The 24,703-nt window shown below is 51.4% G+C and overlaps 10 protein-coding genes across 10 annotated transcripts; 5 read left to right on the forward strand and 5 right to left on the reverse strand.

Moving 5' to 3' along the window:
* Window positions 1-1,142: 1,142 nt before the first annotated feature.
* Window positions 1,143-2,156, forward strand: A1O9_11300 (uncharacterized protein; the record flags this gene model as incomplete). Its single annotated transcript, XM_013399594.1, has 1 exon — window positions 1,143-2,156. The coding sequence occupies one exon, from the start codon at window positions 1,143-1,145 to the stop codon at window positions 2,154-2,156; it is 1,014 nt and encodes a 337-aa protein (XP_013255048.1).
* Window positions 2,157-2,816: 660 nt separating this feature from the next.
* On the forward strand, window positions 2,817-4,643 carry A1O9_11301 (uncharacterized protein; the record flags this gene model as incomplete). The annotated part of the gene is made up of 3 exons (XM_013399595.1): window positions 2,817-3,318; window positions 3,373-3,847; window positions 3,899-4,643. 3 exons carry the CDS (start codon window positions 2,817-2,819, stop codon window positions 4,641-4,643), a joined length of 1,722 nt encoding a protein of 573 aa, XP_013255049.1.
* A 631-nt stretch (window positions 4,644-5,274) lies between these two features.
* A1O9_11302 (uncharacterized protein) lies at window positions 5,275-5,568 on the reverse strand (the record flags this gene model as incomplete). Its single annotated transcript, XM_013399596.1, has 1 exon — window positions 5,275-5,568. One exon carries the CDS (start codon window positions 5,566-5,568, stop codon window positions 5,275-5,277), a length of 294 nt encoding a protein of 97 aa, XP_013255050.1.
* Window positions 5,569-6,764: 1,196 nt separating this feature from the next.
* A1O9_11303 (uncharacterized protein) lies at window positions 6,765-8,440 on the forward strand (the record flags this gene model as incomplete). The annotated part of the gene is made up of 3 exons (XM_013399597.1): window positions 6,765-7,005; window positions 7,091-7,783; window positions 7,839-8,440. 3 exons carry the CDS (start codon window positions 6,765-6,767, stop codon window positions 8,438-8,440), a joined length of 1,536 nt encoding a protein of 511 aa, XP_013255051.1.
* Window positions 8,441-9,010: 570 nt separating this feature from the next.
* On the forward strand, window positions 9,011-9,480 carry A1O9_11304 (uncharacterized protein; the record flags this gene model as incomplete). The annotated part of the gene is made up of 2 exons (XM_013399598.1): window positions 9,011-9,127; window positions 9,160-9,480. The coding sequence occupies 2 exons, from the start codon at window positions 9,011-9,013 to the stop codon at window positions 9,478-9,480; spliced, it is 438 nt and encodes a 145-aa protein (XP_013255052.1).
* Window positions 9,481-12,639: 3,159 nt separating this feature from the next.
* On the reverse strand, window positions 12,640-14,553 carry A1O9_11305 (D-3-phosphoglycerate dehydrogenase; the record flags this gene model as incomplete). The annotated part of the gene is made up of 2 exons (XM_013399599.1): window positions 12,640-13,988; window positions 14,079-14,553. 2 exons carry the CDS (start codon window positions 14,551-14,553, stop codon window positions 12,640-12,642), a joined length of 1,824 nt encoding a protein of 607 aa, XP_013255053.1.
* A 664-nt stretch (window positions 14,554-15,217) lies between these two features.
* A1O9_11306 (hydroxyacid-oxoacid transhydrogenase) lies at window positions 15,218-16,699 on the reverse strand (the record flags this gene model as incomplete). The annotated part of the gene is made up of 1 exon (XM_013399600.1): window positions 15,218-16,699. The coding sequence occupies one exon, from the start codon at window positions 16,697-16,699 to the stop codon at window positions 15,218-15,220; it is 1,482 nt and encodes a 493-aa protein (XP_013255054.1).
* A 2,463-nt stretch (window positions 16,700-19,162) lies between these two features.
* A1O9_11307 (uncharacterized protein) lies at window positions 19,163-20,742 on the reverse strand (the record flags this gene model as incomplete). Its single annotated transcript, XM_013399601.1, has 2 exons — window positions 19,163-19,507; window positions 19,561-20,742. The coding sequence occupies 2 exons, from the start codon at window positions 20,740-20,742 to the stop codon at window positions 19,163-19,165; spliced, it is 1,527 nt and encodes a 508-aa protein (XP_013255055.1).
* Window positions 20,743-21,717: 975 nt separating this feature from the next.
* On the reverse strand, window positions 21,718-22,362 carry A1O9_11308 (uncharacterized protein). Its single transcript, XM_013399602.1, has 3 exons — window positions 22,228-22,362; window positions 22,076-22,122; window positions 21,718-22,026 (listed from the first exon to the last, which is right to left on the reverse strand). Exons 1-3 carry the CDS (start codon window positions 22,291-22,293, stop codon window positions 21,819-21,821), a joined length of 321 nt encoding a protein of 106 aa, XP_013255056.1. The 5' UTR covers window positions 22,294-22,362; the 3' UTR covers window positions 21,718-21,818.
* Window positions 22,363-23,669: 1,307 nt separating this feature from the next.
* A1O9_11309 (uncharacterized protein) lies at window positions 23,670-24,121 on the forward strand (the record flags this gene model as incomplete). The annotated part of the gene is made up of 2 exons (XM_013399603.1): window positions 23,670-23,841; window positions 23,991-24,121. 2 exons carry the CDS (start codon window positions 23,670-23,672, stop codon window positions 24,119-24,121), a joined length of 303 nt encoding a protein of 100 aa, XP_013255057.1.
* Between the last annotated feature and the right edge of the window lie 582 nt (window positions 24,122-24,703).

Here is a 24,703-nt window from a genome sequence, read left to right on the forward strand (position 1 = left end):
GTACACTCACAGCGAAACGTCATCCACAGTTCGGGTGGCGTCGAGCAAATGAATTTGAATTTAATGCGGTGGGCGATAAAGGATGGAAGAGTTAGAGGATGCAATTTGTGATGCTAAGCCTTTGGCGGACCGTATTGATTGGCCACGTTGAGGCAGAGGCCACGCAAGAGAGGTCTCAAGCCTCTTGAGGTTGCAAGACTGAGCTCACCCAGCCGGCAATATCATCTCATCGAAAGACAATGTCACATGGTGCATTTTTGGATAGGTCTTAAAATAAAATCAACCACTGGATTTCATTCGAGGAGGGGGTCCATGGAGATGGTCCTTGTTGACGGTACAAAGCACGGAGTACGATTTGCTCGCAAGGGCTGGTGGCCGCCATCGCATCGGGAGAACTGCTTTTCCGAGCCGTGTTTGGAGGTGAAAGAATTCCTGTCTGACAGTCCTCTCTCTTCGCAGAGCTCACTTACTTTCCAACCACGAGGCGGGTTGTCAGACCGGAATATTCAGGCCCTCCATTCGGCTGCCTTATACAAACTGGGTATAGCTCAAAGTCAATAGCTCCCTCCAGCACGAGCTTCTTCTCCCTCCCTCCCCGTCGACTTCTCATCTTTTCCGTGCTGCGCCTTTCTCTATGCACCCTGTGTTTTCCTTTTCGCTCAGCTGGCCCAAGCTCAACCAAGTCTCTCCCCAGACCCGGCCGTCATACTGTTCAGCCACATCGAAATGCCTCGCATGAGCACATTGGCATGCTCCAATCATGAGCTATTTCTAGCCGTGGTCTATTCTCCAGGTTACAGCAGCTGCTAGCCCACCGCGTCATGGGCCACATTCCACTGAATGCAACTGCTTGAGTGACATTGCATCTGCTATACCATCGCATCATTCTACGAAGAGCAATGCATAGCTCAATGCTGTATAAGAAGGTAGGAGGAGTCTCTTCTAACAAAGACCTCTCTTTCCTCATCACACAAAAACACCACACAAACACAATCGTTCAACTTATTTCCTATTATTTCCTATTATTTCCTTGTTTCGTTTGTCTCTGGGGGCTCATCGCATTTCCTAGCCACCTTCGCTTTCCTCAATATACAAGCATTTAATCATATTCGACACTTCAGCCTAAATTGACAAATCCAAAAATGCATTCGACGATTTCTTTTCTCGTTGCGGCTTTCGCCACTGGCGCTTTCGCTCTTCCCCTTACCACCGACACCACCACCACCACCAGCCATTACTGTGGGTTCGGTACCAATGCCGATGGCTCTTGCGCAACCCCTACCACAACCGGCTCTGCTTCTTCTACCACTTCGCCTTCGTTTTACTGCGGATTTGGCACTGCTCTAGATGGAAGTTGCAATCCTCCTGCATCGGCTACTACTACCGCCAGCACGACCTCAGTCTCTCATTACTGTGGCTTTGGCACCGCTCTAGATGGAAGTTGCAATCCTCCAACATCGACTACCACTACCGCCAGCACGACTTCAATTTCTTACTATTGCGGATTCGGTACTGCTCTCGACGGAAAATGCAATTCTCCAACTACCACAAGCTCTGCCACAACCACTCCAGTCTCTCACTACTGCGGCTTCGGCACTGCTCTTGATGGGAAGTGCAATTCCGCAACGATGACGAGCTCTTCAACAACCACTCCAGTCTCTCACTACTGCGGATTCGGTACTGCCTTGGATGGGAAGTGCAATCCCTCCACATCCACATCTACTACTACTACCACGACTGCTACCTCAACCCCAGTTTCGCACTATTGTGGCTTTGGGACTGCATTGAACGGCAAATGCAATACAGCACCTCCCACTACGACTACCACCGTTACCAAGACCAGCTCAACTACCTCTGCCAGTACAACTACCGCTCCCGTCTCCCACTGGTGCGGCTTCGGCACTGCTGCAGACGGCAAGTGCAACCCACCCCCGCCACCAACCTCCACCACTACTGGCTGCCCTGCCCCTACTACCGTGACTGTCACCGCTCGGCCCACCTGGACACACGGATTTTACTATCGCCCTGGACAGTGCTCTAACTGCCAAACCATCACCTACACCGACAAGTGGGGCTGGCCAGTCACCATGGCTGTGCCAACAAACCCATGGGCTTCTTCAACTGCCTCTCCATCTGCCTCTGCCCATCATTGGTAAAAAGGAAGAACTCGAGGAGTGAGACATCGACATCGAAATCGAGGCTGTAGAGCCATACTCAAGTCATTAATCAGTGGAAATACATAGATTGCATAGCATTGCGTTGGAATTCGGGAGGAAAAGGCAGCATGGCATAGCGTGGCGTTTCCGACACTCAGCATATAATATCATACATATACTCCACAATAAATATATATCACACTCCTTGGAACAAATTATCTCGACTTGCTCTTTGTTAGCAGGCAAGAACCTATTGACCAACCGAGCGACTCGCTTACAATAGTGGGATGTGGAGATGGGCGATCTCCGGCTCAAGCTGCCCCTTTTCTCCGTACTCATATGGAGCACTATCGTACATGGAAATCCAGATGCCCCTTGGCATTGGCATCATCCTCGGCCTGCTGAAGTGGCTATAACCTAAGATTGCGGAAGCGGATGAATCCTAATCCGGAGTCCGTCTCAATCCCCAAACGAGCCCTGTGACTGCGACCGACTCCTCTCTCTGTCTAGCGAGTCAGTGGCCTTCCATTCGCAACCCCACAGCAGACACAATGTCCTCCACGGAACGCCATTAAAGAAGCTCAAGCCTCAAGACTGTCAGGATACCCTGTACATTTGATCTCGAACGTTGCAGGATATTATGTCTACAAGGGACAGGATATGCACAAGGCGAAAGCCGTAACGAGTCGCCCGGAACAGAGCGCTGGAGTCGCGGTGTCGCGCGCTGCTCCAAAGACCTTTCAATTTGTCGACGCAAACCCTACCACTGACGCCGAGCGCTCGCAAAATAAGATCCTCGTCCGCTCCAACGCCTCGAACTTCCACTGGCGGCGGGTCAAGAAATCCGGTAACATCTCCAGCAGCAGAGGCACTGCGCGAAAACGTCGACCCACCAATGCATCCACAAAAGCCTCTCGCAGAGTGATTGCATCCATATCCCCCCAAGAGTATGAAACGACATCCACGGAGAGTGACCAGTCTCCACCAAAGAATGAGGAGGGACGGAATTCAAATGAAGACACAGAATCGCTTCCTGAAAGCGATGGACACAATGAAACTACGGGGAGTCTAATGAGCTTAATCGTTTCTGGGCATTACGATCCGTTCGAGACGTACCCGTCTGATTTACGCAAAGAGTTTGTCAGCCCTGTCCTCCATCAAAGTGAGTCTCTACTATTCATGGATGCCGGGACTTGACGGGCTGATAAGATCCCAGTACAAGGATTCTTAGCTTGCGTTTTCCCACCAGAACAGGGGAAAACCATACACCCTTTGTCCGAGCGGTGGCTTCGGACTACTTTTAGTGACCGTCCACTCTTCCACGCCTCTATATTTTGCCAGCTCACGAGAAATAAAGTGTTTCTATCGCCGGAGCCTGAATCTCCAGAACATGTGCAATGCTACACTGAAACGATTCGTGGCGTCCATCAAAAGTTCCAAGACAGCACCGCGAGCTGCGCCGATGAAAACATATTGTCGGTTTACTCGCTCGCTTACCATGGAGCCAGGCGACCACAAAAGTTAACAGAAACCCCAAACCAAGGTCCACTAACTACCTTGCAGCTGCTTAATGTTTACGGAGGTCGACTCGAAACGGTGGACGTTCACCTGAGAGGGCTTGCTGAAATGTTAACCTTGCGTGGAGGCGTAGGCAACATAGGCCTGCCTGGATTGGCCCAAGCCATTTCATAGTAAGCTGGAGTCAGGGCACTCGTTCGAAATGATACTGACAGGATTTGCAGTGGGGACATTATTTTGGCCACGCAAAAAATCACAAAGCCGTTGCTTCCATTTGTTGCAATGCACGACGATGTCATCGGACCGCTGACAGCAGCCTCTCGAAAAGATCATCCTCTCGTCGGCCTCGGCAGAGGCTTTCGAGTTCTCCCAGAAATGCTGGGTCATGCAGAGGTCTCGAAACTCTTGGTTGTTCTTCGCTGGATCATTCAGTATACTTTTGCGATAGACGACTATGAACAGAAAAGGCCCGAGGCACAAACACGCGTCCGCCTTTCTGACGAAAGGAATTTCGTTCAACACAGCCTTATGCTCTTGTCACCAACAGCGACTGAAACGGAGCAGGAACACCCAATGCACCGTCTCTGTCGACTCGGTATATTGATATACAGTCTGCTTGTTGTTTACCCTCTACCCGCAGTCGCTGCACCTTTCCATCGACTTGCCCAGGAGGTCCAAGCGCAGCTGTCACAGGCTTCGGTACAGTCCCGTTGGACAGAGGCACCAGAACTCATCCTCTGGGTGACCGTTTTGGGTGCAATTGCTTCGATTGGATCGCAATATCGCGAGTGGTACTTAACGACATTGGACCGGTTGACCAAAAGGCTCAACCTCGGTACATGGTCTGCAATGAAGGAACGACTGGGAATGTTTCTCTGGTATGAACCCACCAATGATGACGACGGCTTCAGGCTCTGGAAGGAAATCGAGGACTCTAGTCCATTTCCTATTCCTAATGGTCTTCATTGAATGCACCATCATTGATGTGCGGAGAACCGACACCAGACTTGTTGACGCCTCCGGCCAGCTTTCAGGAGGATCATCACAGTATCGGAGGACATAGACCCGTCATCACCATCAGCTTCGATAGCCTGAGCAGATTTGCGATCCAGGGCACATATGAGGTCCGGATAGTGTGACCAAGCGGGCAGCAAAGCAGAGTGCGCGATTCCACACTTTTCTGCATGGGACATCAAAGCCCTTCAAACTCGAGTCACACAATATCTCCAGTCCAGTGAGGGTAAGCTCCGTATACACCGGATCAAACATAGGAATCCTTCATAGCTCAAGCAGAGCTCGGAATGCACAATTGTTAAATTTCTCACAAGTTCATCAGAGCGGTAGCATTTGATATTTGATGTAGGGCGTTCCATGAAGTGTCCATAAGGACTAGCCTTAACGAGTCCATAGACTAGCGAATAATGGGCAGATAGGCCAACCCTCCTGTTTCACGCGCTGCCCACGGATCAGAATTGCGCGATTTCCGTTCATTTGGCTAATCTGCCATGTCCATGACCTATACGACAGAAACCTCGACCTTATTCTTATCTACGACCGACATCAGTTTACCCACCAACCCGCGCAAAAATGGTAAAAACGTTTACAACGACGGGAAAGACTCACAGAAGGCAACGTAGTTCTTGATATGGTTCGCCTTCTCGAACGTGTCGGGGTAATACCACGCGGCATCCTTGACATCTTTTCCGTCGACGGTGATGTTATAGTAGCTTGCGTCTCCCTTCCATGGACAGTGCGTGTGCGTGGTGGAGTCGGTGAAGGACAGCTCGGCTTTCTTGACGGAGTTGGGGGGGAAGTAGATGTTCCCTTCGACGGTCTCGTATGTGTCCGTCGTGGCGATCACGGTGGACCCGATTTTTGCGGTTGCGGTTGGCATGATCGTGGCTCACTTTGGGGGGGTTGTTGACTGGGAGTTTTGGGTGTGGTGGTGAATGGGCAGTGTTCAAGGTAGGTTTTCTGGGAAGACCAGGAACTTATAAGAAAACTTGCTTAAGCAGCTGGACGCTGAATACTACGTAGTTATCTAGTGATTGCAGGTGTTTCCCTGCCGGAACTCGAGCGAGAAAACGGGTACGGGGGAAGTCAGCCACCAGCCAGGCGACATCATACACATTGAATGATGACAAATCTGACCAATTGCGTGCGTGACCTTGGCCCAATGACACCTGCACGCTGAAAGAGCCTGTCGATTTCATGCCTGCTTGATCGGTCAACATCTGCATTGGCCGCAGCCAGTAGTTAGTAGACTAGTAGTACATAGAGGGATGTCAGCATTGCGAACTTGGGTGGTCAAGCAACAACCCCAGTCTCCCAAGGGTTGATTTTGATAACTTCATGGAAGAATATGATGGACTCGGCTTGCGAGACGTTGAAATTCTCATCGCGATTTCGACACTAGTCCCTCAACGGCCTATCCACTCGGGAACTTCCAAGGGGCCCTTAACTAGTCCGTTGCTTAAGACTCAAGAGGTAAGTTATTTAGTCAGTTGTTAATAGTTACCTCGTGGTGAGTTCTCGGTAGGTTACAGTAGCGGCGCGATCTGTGGTAAGCATAGGGCCAAGTCGCCGATCAACTAGCTAAAGGGGGGTGGAGGATGAATCGAGGGGATATGCTGAGATTGCTGGTGGTGCCCACTGTCCCGGCTGGGGAAAAGCCCCCTGCGATCGTCGCCAGTCTTCGTCCTCTCAGAAGTCCCTGCTTAACTTCCAGGTCCAACCATTGATCACGCCTTGCATCTCTCTTGCAGGGCGGGTTCGACCACTGTAACGCTGCCAGCTGTTCAAGTTGCAAATGACGCCACACAAGAGGCCTCCTGTACTTCAACGGTACTCCTCACAGTCAACACACCAATCTGATTCTTGACTTCAGGGACTGCGGCTCTGATCTAGGGCTCCACCAGGCTGGGAGGGCCTGCCATGAAGGCTGAAACACCCGGTGGGGGCCGCCTAATCTCACAGGGCTGGGGCTACGGTGCGTCCCTCGGGTGATGCCTGCCCATTTGACAACATGTTGAAAAACTGCATGGGACCGCTCTTGATCGATTGTCAACAATCAATCTTATCGCAATTACCATGCCGCACAAGAGAATCATCGTGTGCTGTGATGGAACCTGGAACAACGCCGATGGCACCGGTCAAGTTCCCACCAATGTCGCTAAACTTGCTCGATGCATCGACAACGAGGCTGAAGTATACGAAGATGGCAAGGAGGTCTTAATCAAACAAGTTGTATATTATCAACGTGGAATCGGCTCTGTCGGCGGCTGGCTCTTTGGGAAGTTCGAAAATGCAATTGAAGGTGCTACAGGACGTGGTATGTAGAGGTTTGCCTCGTCCAAATTTTCCTCGTCCAGGAGGTGTGCTCTGACCAACTAACGCTTGATGACTTGGTGTCCCAGGCGTCCGTGAGAATATTATGCAAGCATATCAATTCATATGTCTAAATTACCAACACGGAGACGAAATCTTTCTCTTTGGATTTTCCAGGGGCGCTTTCACCGCGCGGAGCATTGGGCATCTAATCTGGACGATGGGCCTGTTGACCCATCGTGGGCTGAGGCAGCTCGGTTCGATATTCGAACAGTGGGAAAGCCAGAACGAAACAGAAAAGGTAAAGGGCTCACTTGATGACGATCAAGAAGTGAAGGACTATTTTCGGGACTTACTGGCTAGAGAAATGACACGTCCAGGTATACCAATCAAGGTGTGTGGTGTCTGGGACACCGTCGGGTCACTGGGTCTTCCTAGACCCTTCTTTCTACCCCAGCCGGTCGGGAAAAAGCTAGCGTTCGTCAATACCAAAGTCCTCCCGAACGTGGAGTACGCTTTCCATGCGCTGGCTTTGGACGAACGGCGCAGACAGTTTAAACCCACGCTTTGGGAGAAACCTGAAGGACAGGAGCTTCCTCGTGTGCTGAGGCAATGCTGGTTTCCCGGGTCTCATTCAGACGTTGGTGGTGGTTTAAAGGATGGGGCGGCAGCAAGGCTGCCGCTTGCTTGGATGCTTAGCCAATTGGATGGTCTTTTAGAATTCGACCCTTTAGCGGTTGGTCAGTTCATGCGAGTATCAGAGTCATCACCTAGCATCTTAGGTAAGTCTATCTTAGTCACACTACAAGTGATCATATCGCTGACCATGATGACTAGGACGAATCCACAACTCCATGAGCCTGTTTTTCTTATTTGGAGGCTCCTATTTCCGAGTACCGGGAACTTTCACCTCCGTTAACCCTCGGACCCGTGAGTATACAGATCAACGACTGAGAAACACATACGAGTCTATCCACTGGTCTGCTCGTGAGCGAATGTCGGAGCAGGTCGATGACTACGACAAGGCAGGCCTAGTCAATTTCAGGATGAAGGGAGTCGTCACTGAGCTAGACAGCCCTATTGTGCACGAGGCTGAAGAACAAGAGGTCCTCCCACTGCCTGGACCTCCTGGGAGACGGACAGTTGTGCAATGGGTCAATCAGAAGCTCGATGTCGCTTTGATGGAAGACGATTTAAGAGAGTACGAGCGTAAGATCCTAAAGCTCTGGGGCCTGCAGCAACTCTACGCAATGACAATCGACAAAACTGCAGAGGACAACTTCACGTCGGAAAACAGTCTTGATAGCGCACATGGTGGAAGTGTTGCAGAGCGATTGCAGCGGCTAAGTCTTCATGGAAAACGACCTACTGCTGAATTGACGCTCGAGACACCGCCCGAGCTGCGCGCTCAACCTGCACCAAGGTCGGAGACGTTCTGAGAATCCCTTGACGGTCCTTCAAGCGTTATAACAGCTATGTGTTCACATAAGACTTTATTTGATTATTTAGCATTACAAGCGTCGAGGTTGCTAGAGCTAGAATTCGATACCATGGTTCGAATTTTAGCGTCATTACTACTATTACACAGACCCTCTGTGAATCTGAGATCTTGATCATATCTGGAAGCCACGAAAAGAGGTGGAGCCGTCGGGGTATGTTGTTGATAACCAAGCCCTCCTTCATTTGGCAGTGAGGGAGCCTTGAATCTGCCCTGGGCTGCCAAGTCATTAGAGCGGACCCTCAACCTCAGCCTCAATACATTTAAATACCGCCTTCTGCTCAACCGTCTCGGATCTGTTTCGAACCTTGCAGAGGCTCGTCAGCCATTTCCACATCAGCAGCGAGGTGACGGGTCGCTCAAACTCTTCTCATTGCTTGTAGCTGATCCCACTGGAAAAGTCTCACTGCACGAATCGACCATCTTCTAGGCGCTGGAGTGGCCGCAGCCTTGGTCTCGCCCCTCATGAATGTGCTAACCAGCGAATGATGCCGAAAAGTTGAAACCAGAGATGTCCGGGATTGAAATCCTGGGCATCGCTGCCTCTGTTCTCCAGATTGCGGACCTCGGTGGCATACTTTCCGTAGACTTTCCGTCAAGCTATATACCTTCTCTCGAAAGATTAAAAGTGCGAACAAAACCATCAACAGCATATCGCAGGACATAGCTGCAACTGGTGCTGTGCTACAGCAGTTGGCTAGTGTGCTCGAGAAGGATGAAAAGTTGCGACTTTGCTCAGATCAGGCGATTGAAATAACCAAAGGACTGGTCGCTGATTGCAAGCAAATCTTCTCAGAACTCGACGACGCACTTGACAACCGCACGACAGGCAACAAATATATCTCAGCATGGAAGGACCGGCTCAAATTTCCCTGCATAGAACTTCAGATTGACTTGCTCCAGTCTAATCTGGAGAGGTTGAAGAGCTCTCTAGTAGTCATGCTGAATGTTTTGGTCTATGCCGAGCAACTCCGAAAGTGAGATACCATCCCACGCACTGACTGAGCGCCGTTCGGACTCTGATGAAGATTCAATAGCCATGAAGCGCTTCCGATACTCAAAGAGCAACGAACTTTGATCCAAATCTTGGTCGAGGATCGGAATTCCAGCTGCAAGAAGTTCAATCAGATGCAGAGGACGATTGAAGATGGTTCGGACTCAGCTAGGGAGCTACCAGTGGAGCGGTCTCCCACGATCCGAGAAAGGGCCCAGTCCCCACCTATATCTTCTCCTAGCTCTACGGAAGCGAGTTCCACCAGACGCGAGCTCGAAATTGAGCACCAAGGATCCCTTGTTGAGAATCTCATGAAAGAGATCAATGCCACTAGATATAAAATAAACCATGGCATACGCTACAGAATGCACCAAGGAGTGCTGAGAGCCCACTGGGATGAGTGGTCACCATTACCTAAGCGGTTTGGGCACGCAAAACTCATGAAGACATATCTCTACATGCTGAAGTGGTGGGTCTTCCGACCATTCAGAAGGCATAGTCTTCGTTGTTGCTCATTTGATTACTGGCAACCACTAAGAACCAGTATTGGCTCTCGAAGCTAGAAGCCGAAGACCAAATTCAAGAAACCATTTTTAGGAACAACCGCCCGTCATTGAACGCTCGTTTCGTCGAACCATCGGACAAGCATATAAATGGTACTGAAATATGGCGGCCCTTCTCATCCAGGAGTACTGTTAACCAGACGGCAGACTTACCACCATATCCAAGTGATCGATTTCACCAGAAGCATATAATTGAAATGCCTTCACCACAGGTAGTCAAGCCTTTGGCAGAACCGCATCGACTTCTCCCGCCGCCGCCGCCACCACCACCACGAGCGCCTGCCCTGCCCAATATCGCTCGACCTGCGATGAAAGCACCTGCCTTTTTGTCGATACCACCATCAAGACGCCCTGGAATTCAAAACCGTCTCAATTCTCCTCCAGCTTCAATATATTCCCTGCCCAATATTCCTCCACTGTCACGATCACCTGGATTTCCACCTCATCTCACTTGTCCTCCAGTGCCAGGTCTTCCCGTGACCAATATACCTCCACCACAACCTGCTCCAAACCCTCCCCATATCCCCCGTACCTATAGTCGTGGAAACGCGCTTAGGAGACGAGAAAGTGGGGCCTCAACAGCAAACAGAGATAAGCGAGCTACAGTTGAGGATCCCGAAGATGGCTTGTATACGGTGCCTATCTTCGATAAACCGGACTTCACTTCCCAAACTGGAAAAAGGGAAGGATCTGGCGCCAGACCGTCCTTCCCTTTGGTTCCTGAGACGCTTTCCATGCCAGAAGCCCATGTTGATACACCCAAAAAGAGTCAGTCATGGTGGGCTAGGCCACCGTATAGCGGATCGATTTGGGCTGTCCGTGTTTCTAGGGAGGAGTTGCTCGAGAATCTGAGTGCCTGGTTCTCTAACCTCAGCCTGGAGAAGAATCGCGAGCACCGGACTGGGAGACCTATAATTGGTCGGGTCCTTGGTGGAGGGCCTTCTAGCTTTGTCTATCTCGGTCTGAAGGTTGAAACCACTCAAATATTGGCGGTCAAGGAGATTCCGATTTGTGGTGACAAAATCGCTACCGTTAAGGAGGAGGTTGAGCGTATTTTACCCCTGAGTCATTCCAGCCTTGTCCAATGTCTGGGATACAGCCTAGACCGAAACCAAAACCGCCTTAGTTTCAATATTCACCTAGAATATGTCTCTGGAGGTTCTATCGCGACTTGTCTACGTGCACATGGCAAGCTAGAAGAATCCGTTATCAGATCCGTGACCCGCCAAACCTTGGCTGGGCCTTGCTACATCCACGAGCGGTATTTCATCCACAGGAACCTGAAAGCTGATAATATGCTCTTGGACCTCAAAGGTACATGCAAGCTTTCCGGCTTTGCCATAACACACGAACTCAATCAGAATCTGGAAGCTCAACTATAGTTCCGGCTGAAGGCAGCAATGCGGGCGATATCTGGGATCTTGGACTTGCTGTTTTGGAGATGTTCTAATCCCTTTCCAACGAAGTCCGAGAATATTACTGACCATAAGACAGGAATGCAGATAAACGCCCCACAGCAGCATCTCTTCTTCGACATTCTCCATTCTGCACGCCTGATCCATTGTACGACTTTCAGAAGACGGATCTAGGTGCCAGGCTTGCTGCTAAAGCGGTAGGAAGCCCTCAAGGCCCAGTTAGCCCCGAAACACATGCTCTATCTGGCACGTTTATGCCTTTTGAAGGGAGTGAAAGCGAAACCACGAATGAAACACTCTCAGGGCAAGCTATAGGCGCGCTCAATACGTTCAAGGACAAGGCATATCCTTTATGGAACGGTGGAGCCCAAGAGACTCACGCCGAATCTTCAAGACTTCACGCACCGGCGATTAGCGGTGGAGAAACAGATCCGAATCCTGGTCTGGAGTCGATTAAGCAGCAAATAGAGCGAAAGCGACTACGCCTGGAAGATTTAAGAGCTTCGCGAATCCGTCGAGGAAATCGACGCAGGAGACCAAGATCGCCCACAGCCATCTTGCCCATCTCGAGCGAGAGCGACTTTGAGGATGATGACAAAATAGAATATTTAATGGGTACGACTACATCACCGAGTCCAAAGCTGGCTTCGACAGTAGAAGACAAGGATACAGATTATGGGATTGAAATGTTGAATCCGGGTGAGGACGATGTCGATGTATTACTGTTTGAGTGGACGAATCTCTCGCGTGCCGAGGTGAAAAGTGTGAAAAACTGATGTTTACTCTATGGATATCTGAAGTTCTTTTGCATATGACTGGCTATCTAGCTAAAGTATGCTAGTCATGACCTACCCCAAATGTTGAAATTATACGTCGGTCGCCAGCTCTAAAAGGTTTCCGAAATCCGTCGTCCCCCTTTTTCTCTAGATCAATCTGTGTGTGTGTATGTGTGTGCCATGAAATCCAAGTTTAGGTTTCCTCCAAGGTCCTGACGAAATTGATGGATGTATTGGAATCAGCGTATGAAAGAGAGCCCAATTGCACTTTCACCCACTAAGCATCGAAATCCGGCTAAGCCTGACCACATCTTTCCCATCCAAAGCCGACACGACCTTGACGGAATCAGGAAACGCCAGGTGCCGAAGCGGCAGGCAAGCAAGCATCCCTTTCACAGGGTGATGCTGCTCACATTAAGCACACCCTTCTCTGCAATCAACTCCTTCTTGACGTTGTCCCCAATCTCGCCATCCACCCCAAGGATCATGAGCGCCTCGTTCGCCACCGTGGCGGGCGCATCATGCTTGGCCGTGTCGAACCCAAGCTTCTTCGCGCCGGCGGAGACGCTCGAGAAGGTCGCGGGCGCGACGCTCATGAAGTTGATGTTGACGCCCTCGCGGCCAAGGATGCTGCCCACGACGCCGATCTTGCCGGGCGAGTCGTAGTTGTGGCAGATCAGGAGCGAGCCCTCGGGCACAAACGAGGTCGCGAACTGGCCCAGCCGTGAGATGAACGGCGAGTTGTCGCTACAGTAGCCCGAGATAATGTGCTGGCGTTTGCTGCTGGCGTCCGCGCCGTCGGCCACCGAGGTTGCTGTCACGCTGGCGACGGCCTCGGAGCTGTGCCTGCTCAGGGACGGGGCGCGGCTCGGCGGGCGCGCGATCAGCGTCACCATGCTGCTGTACGCCTGGGTCATGGGGTCGCGGGACTTCTGCTCGTTGACGAACAGGCCGCGCTCGCGCGCGACCATCTCCGCGTTGACAATGTTCACGTTGAAACCCCCCTCGGTTTCCGAAATCGGGGTCATCAGCCCCTTGATCAGCGCGGCGAAGAGCGGCTTCGTGCTAGTCATTTGCGCGATTTCTCCCTCGTAGATCAAGTCGAAGGTGTTCAGGTGTCGTTGCGTTGGCTGCGTCGGGGAGGCGAAGTGTTGCGTGTACAACGATCCCATCTTCTCAACGAGCTTGACGAAGGGCTGGAGTGTCTTGTACTCTGCGGGCAGGATGATGGGGGCGTTGACGGCGCTGCGAGGCAGGTCGCCGGCGAGGATCTGCAGGACTTGTTCGCACACGTCGATCGACACGTTTTCCTGGGCTTCGACCGTGGAGGCGCCCAGGTGAGGCGTGGCGATACACTTTGGGTGCTGGACGAGCTTCGCGGCCGGTGAGCCCGGGGTTTTGGTGGGTGGTTCGCTCGTGAAGACGTCGATGGCGGCGCCGGCTATTTGGCCGGACTCGAGCGCGTCCAGGAGGCTTTCTTCGTCGACGATGCCGCCTCTGGCGACGTTGAGGATGCGGGCGCCGCGCTTCATTTGGTTTAACTCGGCTATCGCCAGCATTCCTCGGGTCGATGCCAGCATGGGAGTGTGGATCGTCAGGAAGTCGACCTGAGGGAGCAGCCCCGACAGCCCTTCGACCAATTCGACGTTGGCAGCGGCTGCGACTGATTGCGAGGCGTAGGGATCCGAAGCCACGACATTCATGCCTAGGCCACGGGCCATTCGTGCAACAATCAGGCCGACTATCAAGATAGGGGTGTGGTATCAGCCTTGTATGTAGCTTCACTGAGGGGGCATCATGAGCAAGTTTGCATTCGGGATCGGGCTCATACCTTTTCCAAGGCCAATGATTCCAAGAGTTTTGCCTTTGACCTCTACACCTACCAAACGACTTCTCTCCCACTTCCCGTCTTTGACACTCGCACACGCGTCAGGAATATTCCTCGCCATGCTCATCAACAGGGCGATGGTATGTTCCGCCGCGGCTTGGATGTTCCCACTGGGGCTGTTGACGACGATGATACCTAACTTGGTCGCCGCGGGGACATCGACGTTGTCCACACCTACACCGGCACGGGCGACGACCTTGAGTTTCTTGGCCGCATTGAGCAGGTCTGCAGTGACTTTGGTCTCCGAGCGGACCAAGAGCGCGTCGTACTCGGAAATAATCTCTTTGAGCTGCTCTGGGGAGAGATTTTTCTTTTCATCCACGTCGAGAGTCTTACGGAGGAGCGCGAGCCCGTCGGCAGAGAGCTTTTCAGGGCACAGCACTTTGGGCCGTCCTGCGTGTCCATTGGTCGCCTCCATGATTTTTTGGGCGGGAGATGTCTCTGACCGTGTTGTCTAAAGTTTCCTGGTACTCTTGGTGCCGTGGGGAAGAGAATGTCGCGTAGGGTATAGGATATCCACAGAAAGGATGACACCTGAGTTTCTCCCCAGCGAAGAGTCAGATTCAGCAATTCAGTGCAGCCTTTTGGGAAATATGTCTTCGGTAAAATCTTGCTTTTGACACGTTTTCAGAGAAAGAAGCCGCGTTGTGCGTCCGGGAACAGGATGTGCAATTAGCCTAACTGGGTGCGAGACCCGAGAGCCAACCAGTTATACTGACAGACTGATTTTCCTGGGTATTTTGCTCGTTCAAGTTGTGCTGAGAATCAAAGGATGGGAATGTGGGGGTTCCCTCTCCACGTGCCCAAAACTTTTGAAAATGTGGCCGAAGTCCTCAGTGGCCGACATCGCAACCCCAGCCAGCGATGACATCATTTTTGGGTGGATACCCCACGATTTCGATACTCGGTATATCGCCAATCTGGGGAACATCCACCACTAACAATTTAAATCTCCATAGTAATACTCTGAGTAAAGGAAACCATAAGGTCACGCACCTGGATAAATACGCCAATACTACATACAGCCTTGCTGAAGAATATGTCTTCCAACGGGTCCTGGTGTCCTTTTGGGGGGCTTTCTTTTAGTACTCAAGAGCCTCCTCGAACAATCCCCGCAACTGCTCTCGTTCCTCATTTAATTCCTCACTCAGACTGGGTGCCAGCATCAGCACCCGCTTTTGGGGCAAAGTACCTTCCACCAAATCACCGATACTGTCCTTGGTAAATCCTAGATGCTTCAGACCTCTGGGCTGGTCTCCCAGGCCCACCAGAAACTCAGACAGCGCTTCACTGAGCACCTCCCCCGCACTTTCCTTCTTGACGTTGGAGATATCCTTGCCGAATGCTTCTGCGGCTGCCAAGTGCCGCTCTGGATTGCTTGGACCAGTGAATTTGAACACCGCTGGAGCAGTGACAGCAACACTCACACCATGGGGGATGATGGGAGTGTCAACCACGTATCCGTCGTGCTTATAGCCTGGATTCTGCCCGCTGATCGGATAACTCATGCCATGGCAGAGATGGACTCCGGCGTTTCCAAATCCCACGCCCGCCAATGTCGCGGCCAGAAGCATTTCGCTTTGCGCTTCGAAATCCTCAGGATCCTTGGTCGCCCGCGGTAGGTATTTGACAGTCGATCTGAGTGCCTGTAGAGAAAAGATGTCCGAGATCGGGTTCGCACCCTGGTAAGCAGGACGATTGATAGGGTTGGTGGGCCTTGGCGATCTCTCGTAGTAAGGAATCGCGGTCCAAGATTCCAGTGAATGGCACAAGACATCGAGACCAGACGAGGCATGAACAGCCGAGGGCATGGTGCGAGTATTGAGAGGGTCACATATTCCCAGGGTGGGCTTTAGCGCTCGATGAGCAATGCCGGTCTTCGCTCGCTTCTCTACCAAGTCAAAAATGGCCGTTCCTGTGGTCTCTGAACCGGTTCCCGCGGTGGTTGGGACCGCCACCAAGGGCTTTAAGGGTTTAGTAATTGGTAAGCCTTTGCCCAAGGGAGCATTCACAAAGTCTAAAAAGTCTGCGTCGGGGAAGCAAGTATAGAGGTTCATCAGCTTGGCGGTGTCAATGACCGAGCCACCACCTACAGCCAAAAATGCATCGGGTTGGTATGGCTTGGCGAATGCAATGGCATGTTTGATAGAGCTGTCTTTGGGCTCAACCCTGCATTGGTCGTATACAGTGAACTCGACACCCTCGGTTGTGAGGGCCTCGATGGTCTGTTTCATGGCGTCCAGTCTGGCGACGTTTGCATCGGTAACCACGATGACGCGCTTCGCACCCAGATTCTTCATGTCCATGCCGACTTCCTTGGTGCATCCAGGTCCAAACCGGATGGAGCTCGCTGCCATCTCAAAGGCATAGTCCTTGGAGCGGGAATGGTCGATGGGTGTTGCCAATCGCCTTCTCGCTTCGCCAAAGACAGCCGGCGCATGATGGTGGTTGGGGTTCGAGTGGCAAGGGCAGTTAGGGGGGTGGTTGTACTGGATGGAGCGCAGTAACGACGAGGAGCGCTGGGCTGCAGTCCTCGCGAGGCGCACGGCGGGTGAAAGGGACATAGTGAGAGGTTGGGGGGGGGGGCGTGGACTGACGAAATGCCGATACTTGGAGAATGGCCGACAGCAGGTAGGAGGATGAAGCTGCACTGAATTCAAAGGGCGCGTGTCTTCTTGATATGGGAGCTTCGCAGTGTGCAGCGAGGATGGAATACCTCCCACAGTGTTATTCGAACGTGGATAGATAGATGCGAAGAGCATCTCGGGTCGATTACATTAACACTCGCGCTGTGGGGAAGCCTCGGAAGCGTCCCCACGTCTTGGATTGTTGGTGGTTTCGGGGGGAGGGGGCGCTGTGGGCGTATTTGGCGGTTCTTTAGGCATCAACTAACCAGTTAGCAGACACAGTTTGGGCCCAAGAGGCTCACACCGGTTCGGATCCGGGCACCAGAGCTTCCACCGGGAACCCCGACAGGGCAAGCAATACTGCCCAAAGCTAGCACCCACTTCACCTAAGCTCCCCTGCCGCTCTGTCAATCGTAGCTGGGAAATACCTCGGCCAGAGCTCGACGACGGCCACAGTGCCGCAACACCCACCTATTGGCTTCCGGGTCTAGGGAAAGAAGTCCGCAGTGTTATTACCAACCCTGGACATCAATCGACTCGAGTCTACATAGTTCTTCTAGATATATCAACTTAATAGGCCACATAAATCAGATAAGAGGATCTTCTATTATAAGTAAGCTAGGTAAGTGCGTAATCCTAGGCACGTAACAATAGGCTCTCTAGAATGAGTTTCAGCATAGTTCTATAGTAGAGCACTCTACTTAGAAATCAATTTAACTATTAGGCACTACTTGTGCTAGTAGGCAAGTATTACTAGTAGATACATAGATTCCTTAACTATCTCTCAAGTACAAGTAGTTCCTTAACGTCCATATTGTATTAAGCTTACAGTATAAGGATCCCCTAAGGGTCTCGTGCGGTGAGCTCCTTAGAAGGGCTGTACTCTTGGCGGCTGCTTGGCGACAGGTCACGTGCCTCTCGCCAATGGTCACGTGGCCAACCCCTGTTCTATCTGTCAGCCGTGTCATTCCTGACACTCCTAGTCCATGCTTTCGGGGTTGAGCCTGTCACAGATGTCCAACATTGCCATCCTGGCCCTGCCCATCTACGCCACGGATCTGAACAGCAAGGAGCGATACGACTTTGAAACGATCCAAGGGGAAGCGGGAATTTCCGCAGAGGCTGTACTCCAGCAGGTTCCCCAAAGGATTCGCCAGCATCCAAAAGACGCATATTTTCAAGTTAGCAAAAGAAGTTTGCCCCGGATGCTCGTGGCGATCTCCCATCACCAGAGTCACTTGGAGTCTTCGGTACTGAATTATCGAGTAGCATCCGATAACGGGGACGCTGGAATCAGCACGGAGAATAATTCAGGAGAGGTATATATATATAAATAGCTACGTTCCAATTATAGTAGCTAATTATGGGGCCTTTTTTACAGAAAAGAGTGAATTCGAGAAATTATTAGAGCGCATGGTTGCATGTACTTACCCTTTTTGGCAGGGACGAACGTCGAGCATATATTTACAACTCGTAAAGACCCAGCACGTGTAAAAAGCCTTGGAAAAGGTGTTTATTTCGCGTCCTAGGTACGGAAAGGGGTTTCCCTGGGACGACTTCTGAGTTCTCGGTCCACGACTGTGCTGCGCTTCTTCTTCGGTACTTGAAATGCATCTCAGAACCGGTCATACCCTTCGATTATTAGCAGCAATGTACTTGAGGTTTTCGAGTTTGCCAGCGTTCGGTACAGATCGACGGTCTCATCGTGCTAAATTTCAGTGCACATGGGGCTCTGGTGAAAGATTTCAAACGCCAAATCACCGAGTTGCCACCTCGCAGTAGACAATTATTGCTCTATGTGCTCATCCAAGTACGAACTGAATAGGATGGGGAGTGCGCGCTTGGTCAGCGTCTTCCATCCTGCCGTTTTGGCTGAGCTACCGCAAAAAATGGATGAGGCTGAATACAGGTTGGCTCCAGACGTTTTCGTCTTTATGGTTGAGAACCAGGCGCTCATAGGAACGGACTTCGCCAACATGCGACCCGTGCCGACATAAACTCGGTTTTCAAAGGCTTCTTCCTTGAAGTCCACTGATACACTACCGTCAGCCTCAAGCTAGTTGCAGTCTCCCACTTGCAGCCATTGATAATCGGGCCTCCAATATCCCGAATGCGAACCCGAAGCCAAAAGGTTTCCTGGTAGCCGCTCAGGTATATTATTTGCTTGCCGCGTGGATGAGACTGCCCAAAAGCCAGGTTGGGTAACAAGCATATCGCAAATCCTTTTGAGATAACTCCTAGTTCTGGTCTATGTCATATTGCTCTTGATCTTAAAATCTTCTACCCTGGATCATGATTATGGCCCAGCAATGATCCTTCACGCATAATCCGTTCTTGCCCACGACCGGCGAGGGGTCGGTACTATATCAACAAATACTCCTCCTTGGACTCACTTTTTACTTAACACGGCCTCAACACTGAACTACGTTTCAGCTGAATCAAAAGTGGATCCTTCTGCCAGAAGATAAAAGTCTGCTGTTGCCCCCAATCACTGACACGCGGATTCCCGCTCAGGCTCATATCAAATGCGTACAGCAACCTCGCCAGGATGAGCCGCATTTCTGCCCATGCGAATTTATATCCAATGCACATGTGCCGCCCGACGAGGAATGGGTTGAATGCGGCTAGGTTGTCGTTTGGACTAGGGCTTTCATTGGGTAAGAACCGCTCCGGTATGAACTGGTCGGGGTTGCTGAAGTTTGTTGCCGAGCGGAATGAAGGATATTGATTCACTGTTACGAAGGTCTAGCTTTCGAGTCAGTCATATGCCTGATGGATTGCGGAGGAAGGAGGCTTACACCACCGGGTACCCATTTTCCACAGATCTCCTCACCAGCAGCAGGAACTATGCGAGGAACTGTGACAGCGCTCGGAGGGCCCAAGCGTAGGCCTTCCTTGATCACCGCAGTCAGATACGCAAGTCTGGCGGCACTGGCGACGTTGATATCTTCCTCACAAGCGAATGCCGATCGGATCTCTTCAGTGACGCGCCTCATGGCTCCCGGCGTTTTCAGCAAACCAAATAACACCGACGCCATGGCGGTACTACTCGTCTCACTCCCTGCGAAGACAAAGACTGACATGTTCCACTCAAGCTCCTCTGCGGTGATTTTCTCTTTCTTCCCCTCATTGTACTTGAGCACCGATTGCACGAAATCAGCTCGTTCCCCTTTCAACTGCAATCTCTGCCTCACTTTCTGAACACTCAGCTGGCGGTGATAAGTCATTTTCGCACGCACCTTCTCCGGCATGGAATAGCTGAGCAATTTCTGCAGGGGAGAGAAATAATTCAACGACGCCACCAGTGCGACGCCCTTTCCAAAGTTGCATGCAATCTCAACCCAGGGATGGGGCTTCCCTGTTTCCGTACTGCCGAAGGACACCCCGAACGACAAATCACCAGAAATATCGAACGTGACGAAATTTAGCCAGGATGCGATATCCACAACCGCATTCCCATCACCAGAACTAACCATGCGGTGAAACTTCTGCATCATAGTCTCAACATACTTCTCAATCAACGGCGCCTGATCCTTAACGGCCTTCTCACTGAAAGCTCCCCCAAAGGCGCGCCGATACCGCGCATGCGCATCCTCGTTGTTCCCCATAATACTCCACGGTTCGCTAGGCGATTGCCTGCGAAACCAAATGCCATTCCGCTCTATAGCAGGATGACCCGGCCGTGCAGAACCAGAAACGTAGATGTCCTTCCAGGCACGAGCATCGATGTAAGATAGTTCATCCGGCGCAATGCGGACGACGGGACCATATTTGTTGTGTATGGCTAATAGGTCTTGGTGGAGATAGCCGCGTTGGAGGGAGAAGACCCAGTTTAGTCTCGTCGCCCGCCAGGTGAGGGGACCAGGGTAGTGTCGCAGCGGATGGAGGAAGATGTTGTAGAGCAGTTTGAGAGTTATGGAGAGAATGCCAATGAGGGTGAGTAGGAGGAGACCTCCGATGAAGCGTTCTAGCCCGAGCATTTTGATTCAGTTCAACGAGGTCTCTTGATCTGACTTGGGCCATTAGACTACGGTATAAATATCCATCGCACCCAAATGGTGAGGAAAGGTAGTCAAGGAATTTGCCGGTTGTTGTTACTTACTTGAGTGCGGCTGAGGTAGTATTGTGCACAGTCTTACTTAGGTACGAATATCTAGAATGAAAAACTGTCAGCAAAATGCATGGCATTCGAGATGTCGGCCTATCACTGACGACATTGCTGGCTTGGGCTGAAGTCATAATTGCATGGAACATGATCAATCCCTCTATCCGTCATTGTCAGATTTCCCTCGCGCTCTTAGAAAGGTGGGCTGAGCTGAACTGAGCTGAGCTCTGTATACGAGGCTTTCCATATCATCTATGTTTCGGTGGAGTATTATGACCAAGGCAGCAACAAAAGCCGAAGCGGCCATCCCAAACAAATACGATCTCAACGGAGTGGCACCCACACCGGTGTAGCTCGCAGTGGCAGTGCTACCAGTAGCAGGTGACGTACTCGATCCGCTGCCTCCAGTATCAGGAGTATCTTTCGTGACAGGCTAAGCAGGAATACCATGCCCAGTATCGTTGGGAGATAGAGTCCAGGAGGCATTAGGATTCAGCACATTATCGACGAAGAGAAAAACATCCTCAGAGACAGCAAGGTCGGTATAGCGGATTCCTGCGTTGTTGGTGAAATAGTCTTCGCCAGGTGAGATCGAGACGGTCCACTGACGAGTTACAGAGAAATGGTAGATGTCCACGTATGAAGTCTTCGCCTGCCCACATTCGTTGTCGTTCCGCACACCATTTTCGACGTTCCAGGAGGACATGACGTACAATCAGGCGCCCATTGCCGCATTCGCATTTGTCGGTGTCGGCTTCGTTGATGATACAGAGGTAGGTGTGTAGGCCGACCCTGCCTATGCGCATCTGTGTGATGATGAAGCGTCGCTTATAGGGTGCCCAAATGCGTGGCCCGAATTATGGAAAGCACCGATAACGACTTCCATGGCCACTCTGGCAATGGTCCACGTCCGGGAGAATGATTCTGGCGTCGTTTTTCCTCCAAGCCCAATCAGCACTCTCTCCAGAGCCGCCGCAGCCGCCGCCATGATCCTCTTTCCCGTAAGAATCGAACCAGTAAACGAAATGTTGTGGATGCGTTTATGCGCCCCCAGTTTCGATCCGAGCTCAGCGTCGCCACCGACGGCTTGGACGACTCCCGGTGGAAAGACTGCTTGGCAACTTTCACAAGCTTAAGGTTGGAATAAGGGGTGATGGGTCTATGGGTCTTAGAAGCTTTTCTTACCAAGCATCCAAGTTTTCCCTTACAACGGTTTAACGATGATACAGTTTCCAGTTAGGGTTTCTGGAATTATCTTACCTATTGCTGTTTACTAGACCACCTTTTTAGCTACCGGTGGACTGAAGAAGTATTTTGCTTATAGAGCACCACGGGGACTAGAAATAGCGTCAGTGGGCACGAAGCTAAAATACTTAGACTTCATAGCCATAATCTTATAATCCCAAGGGCAAATGGCCGCGACCATACCGATGGGGGTGTACCTAGTTGTCGTAACTTTGTCGTCATCCTCTCTCACCTCTTCGGGCAACTTGATCGGCCTTGCTATACTGGGTTAGTGATAGTGATGTAGGTAATTGGACACAGACTAACAATGATGGTCGCGCGTCTCCCGCAACCAATGCAGAGACTGTGTGAGGTGTCGAACAAGAAAAGTCCCCGCCCCCTACGGCCCAGCGAGATATCCGAGGTGACGGTCAAATAGGTCAAATGGCCAACATCCGTCCTGTGTACCGTGTATATCGCTTTTGGCTCGCGGTATCTACGGCCACGACCGATAGCGAATATTTCGAGTGAACAACGAAGCAACTGATTAGGTTCATCCACGAAGATACCGCTGCCATCAGGGCCTTGTTGAACCATTTGAATACGGGAGTCGACTATTAGTAGACCACTAGAAGCTCCGCATCCCCATTTTCAACCACCACGAAGACCACTCTCAGCGAGCGTCGACTCGCTCTCTATACAGAGTGCCGTCTCAGTTGACCCGAACCTGGGACTGGGCGACCTCCGAGACCTTGAAGCTGGCAGCCATGCTATCTCCCAGGATTCGATGAAAAAAGAACAGGGCAAGGACAGAGATGTGACCACTGCCACCACCACCACCACCACCAGCCCTGAAATAGGTTTATATTCTCCAGCAAAAAGACCTCCGAAAGTATTTGCCGGATAGGGATGTGGGACAGACTAGGGTCTCGGATATCGACTCCAATGGCGAGCCAGGCATTATGGGGATGATTGGCGTAGCACTGGCGAAATCCACAAGAACTATTATTATGTGGTGGCATTTAAGGGAGGCTGGGCTGTGCCGCAGCCTTCTTCCATCATTGTTCGTCTTGACAAGTTCCCAGGCCCTTTACCTCGCTTTCCCCCCCGCATGGTATGGCTATCGCTGCGTTCATCCGGTTCATCGGCGAGATTAGCGAGACACAATATGGGGAGATATCGCATGAAGAACTCGCGGATCACCTGGAGGGACGATTGGTCTTGGTCTTGGAAGGCGACCCATTCATCGCATTCCTCTAAGGAAAAGAAGGTGGTCGCTAAGGTGGTCTTCCTGGCGCGGCTGTCTGAGCGCACTATCGACTGACTCTGGCTGAGACAGATCCTGTACCCTCGAGAAGACTCCGATTGTCGCCTGTACGGGAATAGATAAAAGCAACACGCCCGCGAAGTCAAGCTCGCGCGAGGCCCTTTTCCCAAGGTCTTCTTCAAATAGGAGACACGCTGACGGATATCTCACACCAGCGGTTAATGTGTTGGAGTACGGGTGAATGTAAACTCTGCTGACGCCTAACAGCACCCTATGATGATATTCTCGTTCCCAAGGTCGTCTAAGACATGATGGGCTATGAAGGCGAATTTGTGGTTGTTATTGCTCGCGACGCAAAGAATGTCTCGCGCAAACATGCACCGTCGTGCGCCCTTGGCTTCACGGTCGGAGACGATGTCACAGCGCGGAATTTCTCCTCGCCAGACACAGCCGGTAGAAGCTATGATGGATTTACACCCATAGGTCTAGCAATCATCATGAGCCATGTAGTCCTAGGTCCCTAACAACTTAGCCTTTCAAGAAAGTAAACGGGGTGATTCGCTAGTAGGCCTAGACCGTAGCTAAGATCATCAAACAAGTAAGTGGGGGGGCAACACTGAGGAAGGGAACAGTGATCATGACGGGCACGTCCAAAGGCGTGGGCATGTTCACAGACCCCCAGGCCCTCCTTAAACATGGAGATATTGTTGAGATTGACCTTCAGGGCTCCGGGAAGTCTGCGAACAGGTTCGCGTTCAAGTAGAAATGAAGTGTCCCGATCGAGCTTAGCAACCCGCTGGATGCCTCCTCAGTTGAGAGCCAGAGAGAAGTTGGATGACTTCGAAAGCACGAGACGTCGAGAGGGTCTGAATGTCGATGGTGATATCGATCAGAGCTGTCATGCAAGCGACATGATCCGAAATCACGGGTTGAATACTAAAATCGTCCGTCCGGTTAGGGAAGGTCGTGAACGTAGATCTAGCGGATCTCGCGGGTTTTGTGTCGTTCACTCAGAGTTAGACGCCTCTTCGAGTTCATCTGATTTGTCTACACGCGTACGTGACCATATAGCCTACATCCCTGGAGGCGTATTAGGTGGCAAGGTTTTACGCAAGGTGAGAAATACCGGCCAACTCGAGATGGGAGATCCCTACCGCGCCCAGGTTCTTTACGAATCCCTAACCGTGTGTCGCCACAAAAAGGCTATTCTACTCATCGGTCCTTCCTAATTTCTTTATACCCACCTTTTCACTATACAGCCATAATTTTATTTTCTTCTACGCAACGCGGTCGTATAGAAACATTACGAGATACACTGTTAATAGGCGTGGAGAGTACCTTCGGG

Source organism: Exophiala aquamarina (genome assembly GCF_000709125.1).
Source record: "Exophiala aquamarina CBS 119918 chromosome Unknown aczIA-supercont1.17, whole genome shotgun sequence".
Lineage (NCBI taxonomy): Eukaryota > Fungi > Ascomycota > Eurotiomycetes > Chaetothyriales > Herpotrichiellaceae > Exophiala > Exophiala aquamarina.

Bases quoted from the DNA above. Each gene is read 5' to 3' on its own strand.
- A1O9_11308 (XM_013399602.1), bottom strand. From the start codon at position 22,293: ATGGTCGCGGCCATTTGCCCTTGGGATTATAAGATTATGGCTATGAAG. The intron at 22,123-22,227 runs GTGCCCACTGAC...GCAATAGGTAAG, and splicing joins AGTCTAAGTATTTTAGCTTC to ATAATTCCAGAAACCCTAAC. The intron at 22,027-22,075 runs GTAAGGGAAAAC...TAAGACCCATAG, and splicing joins TGTATCATCGTTAAACCGTT to ACCCATCACCCCTTATTCCA.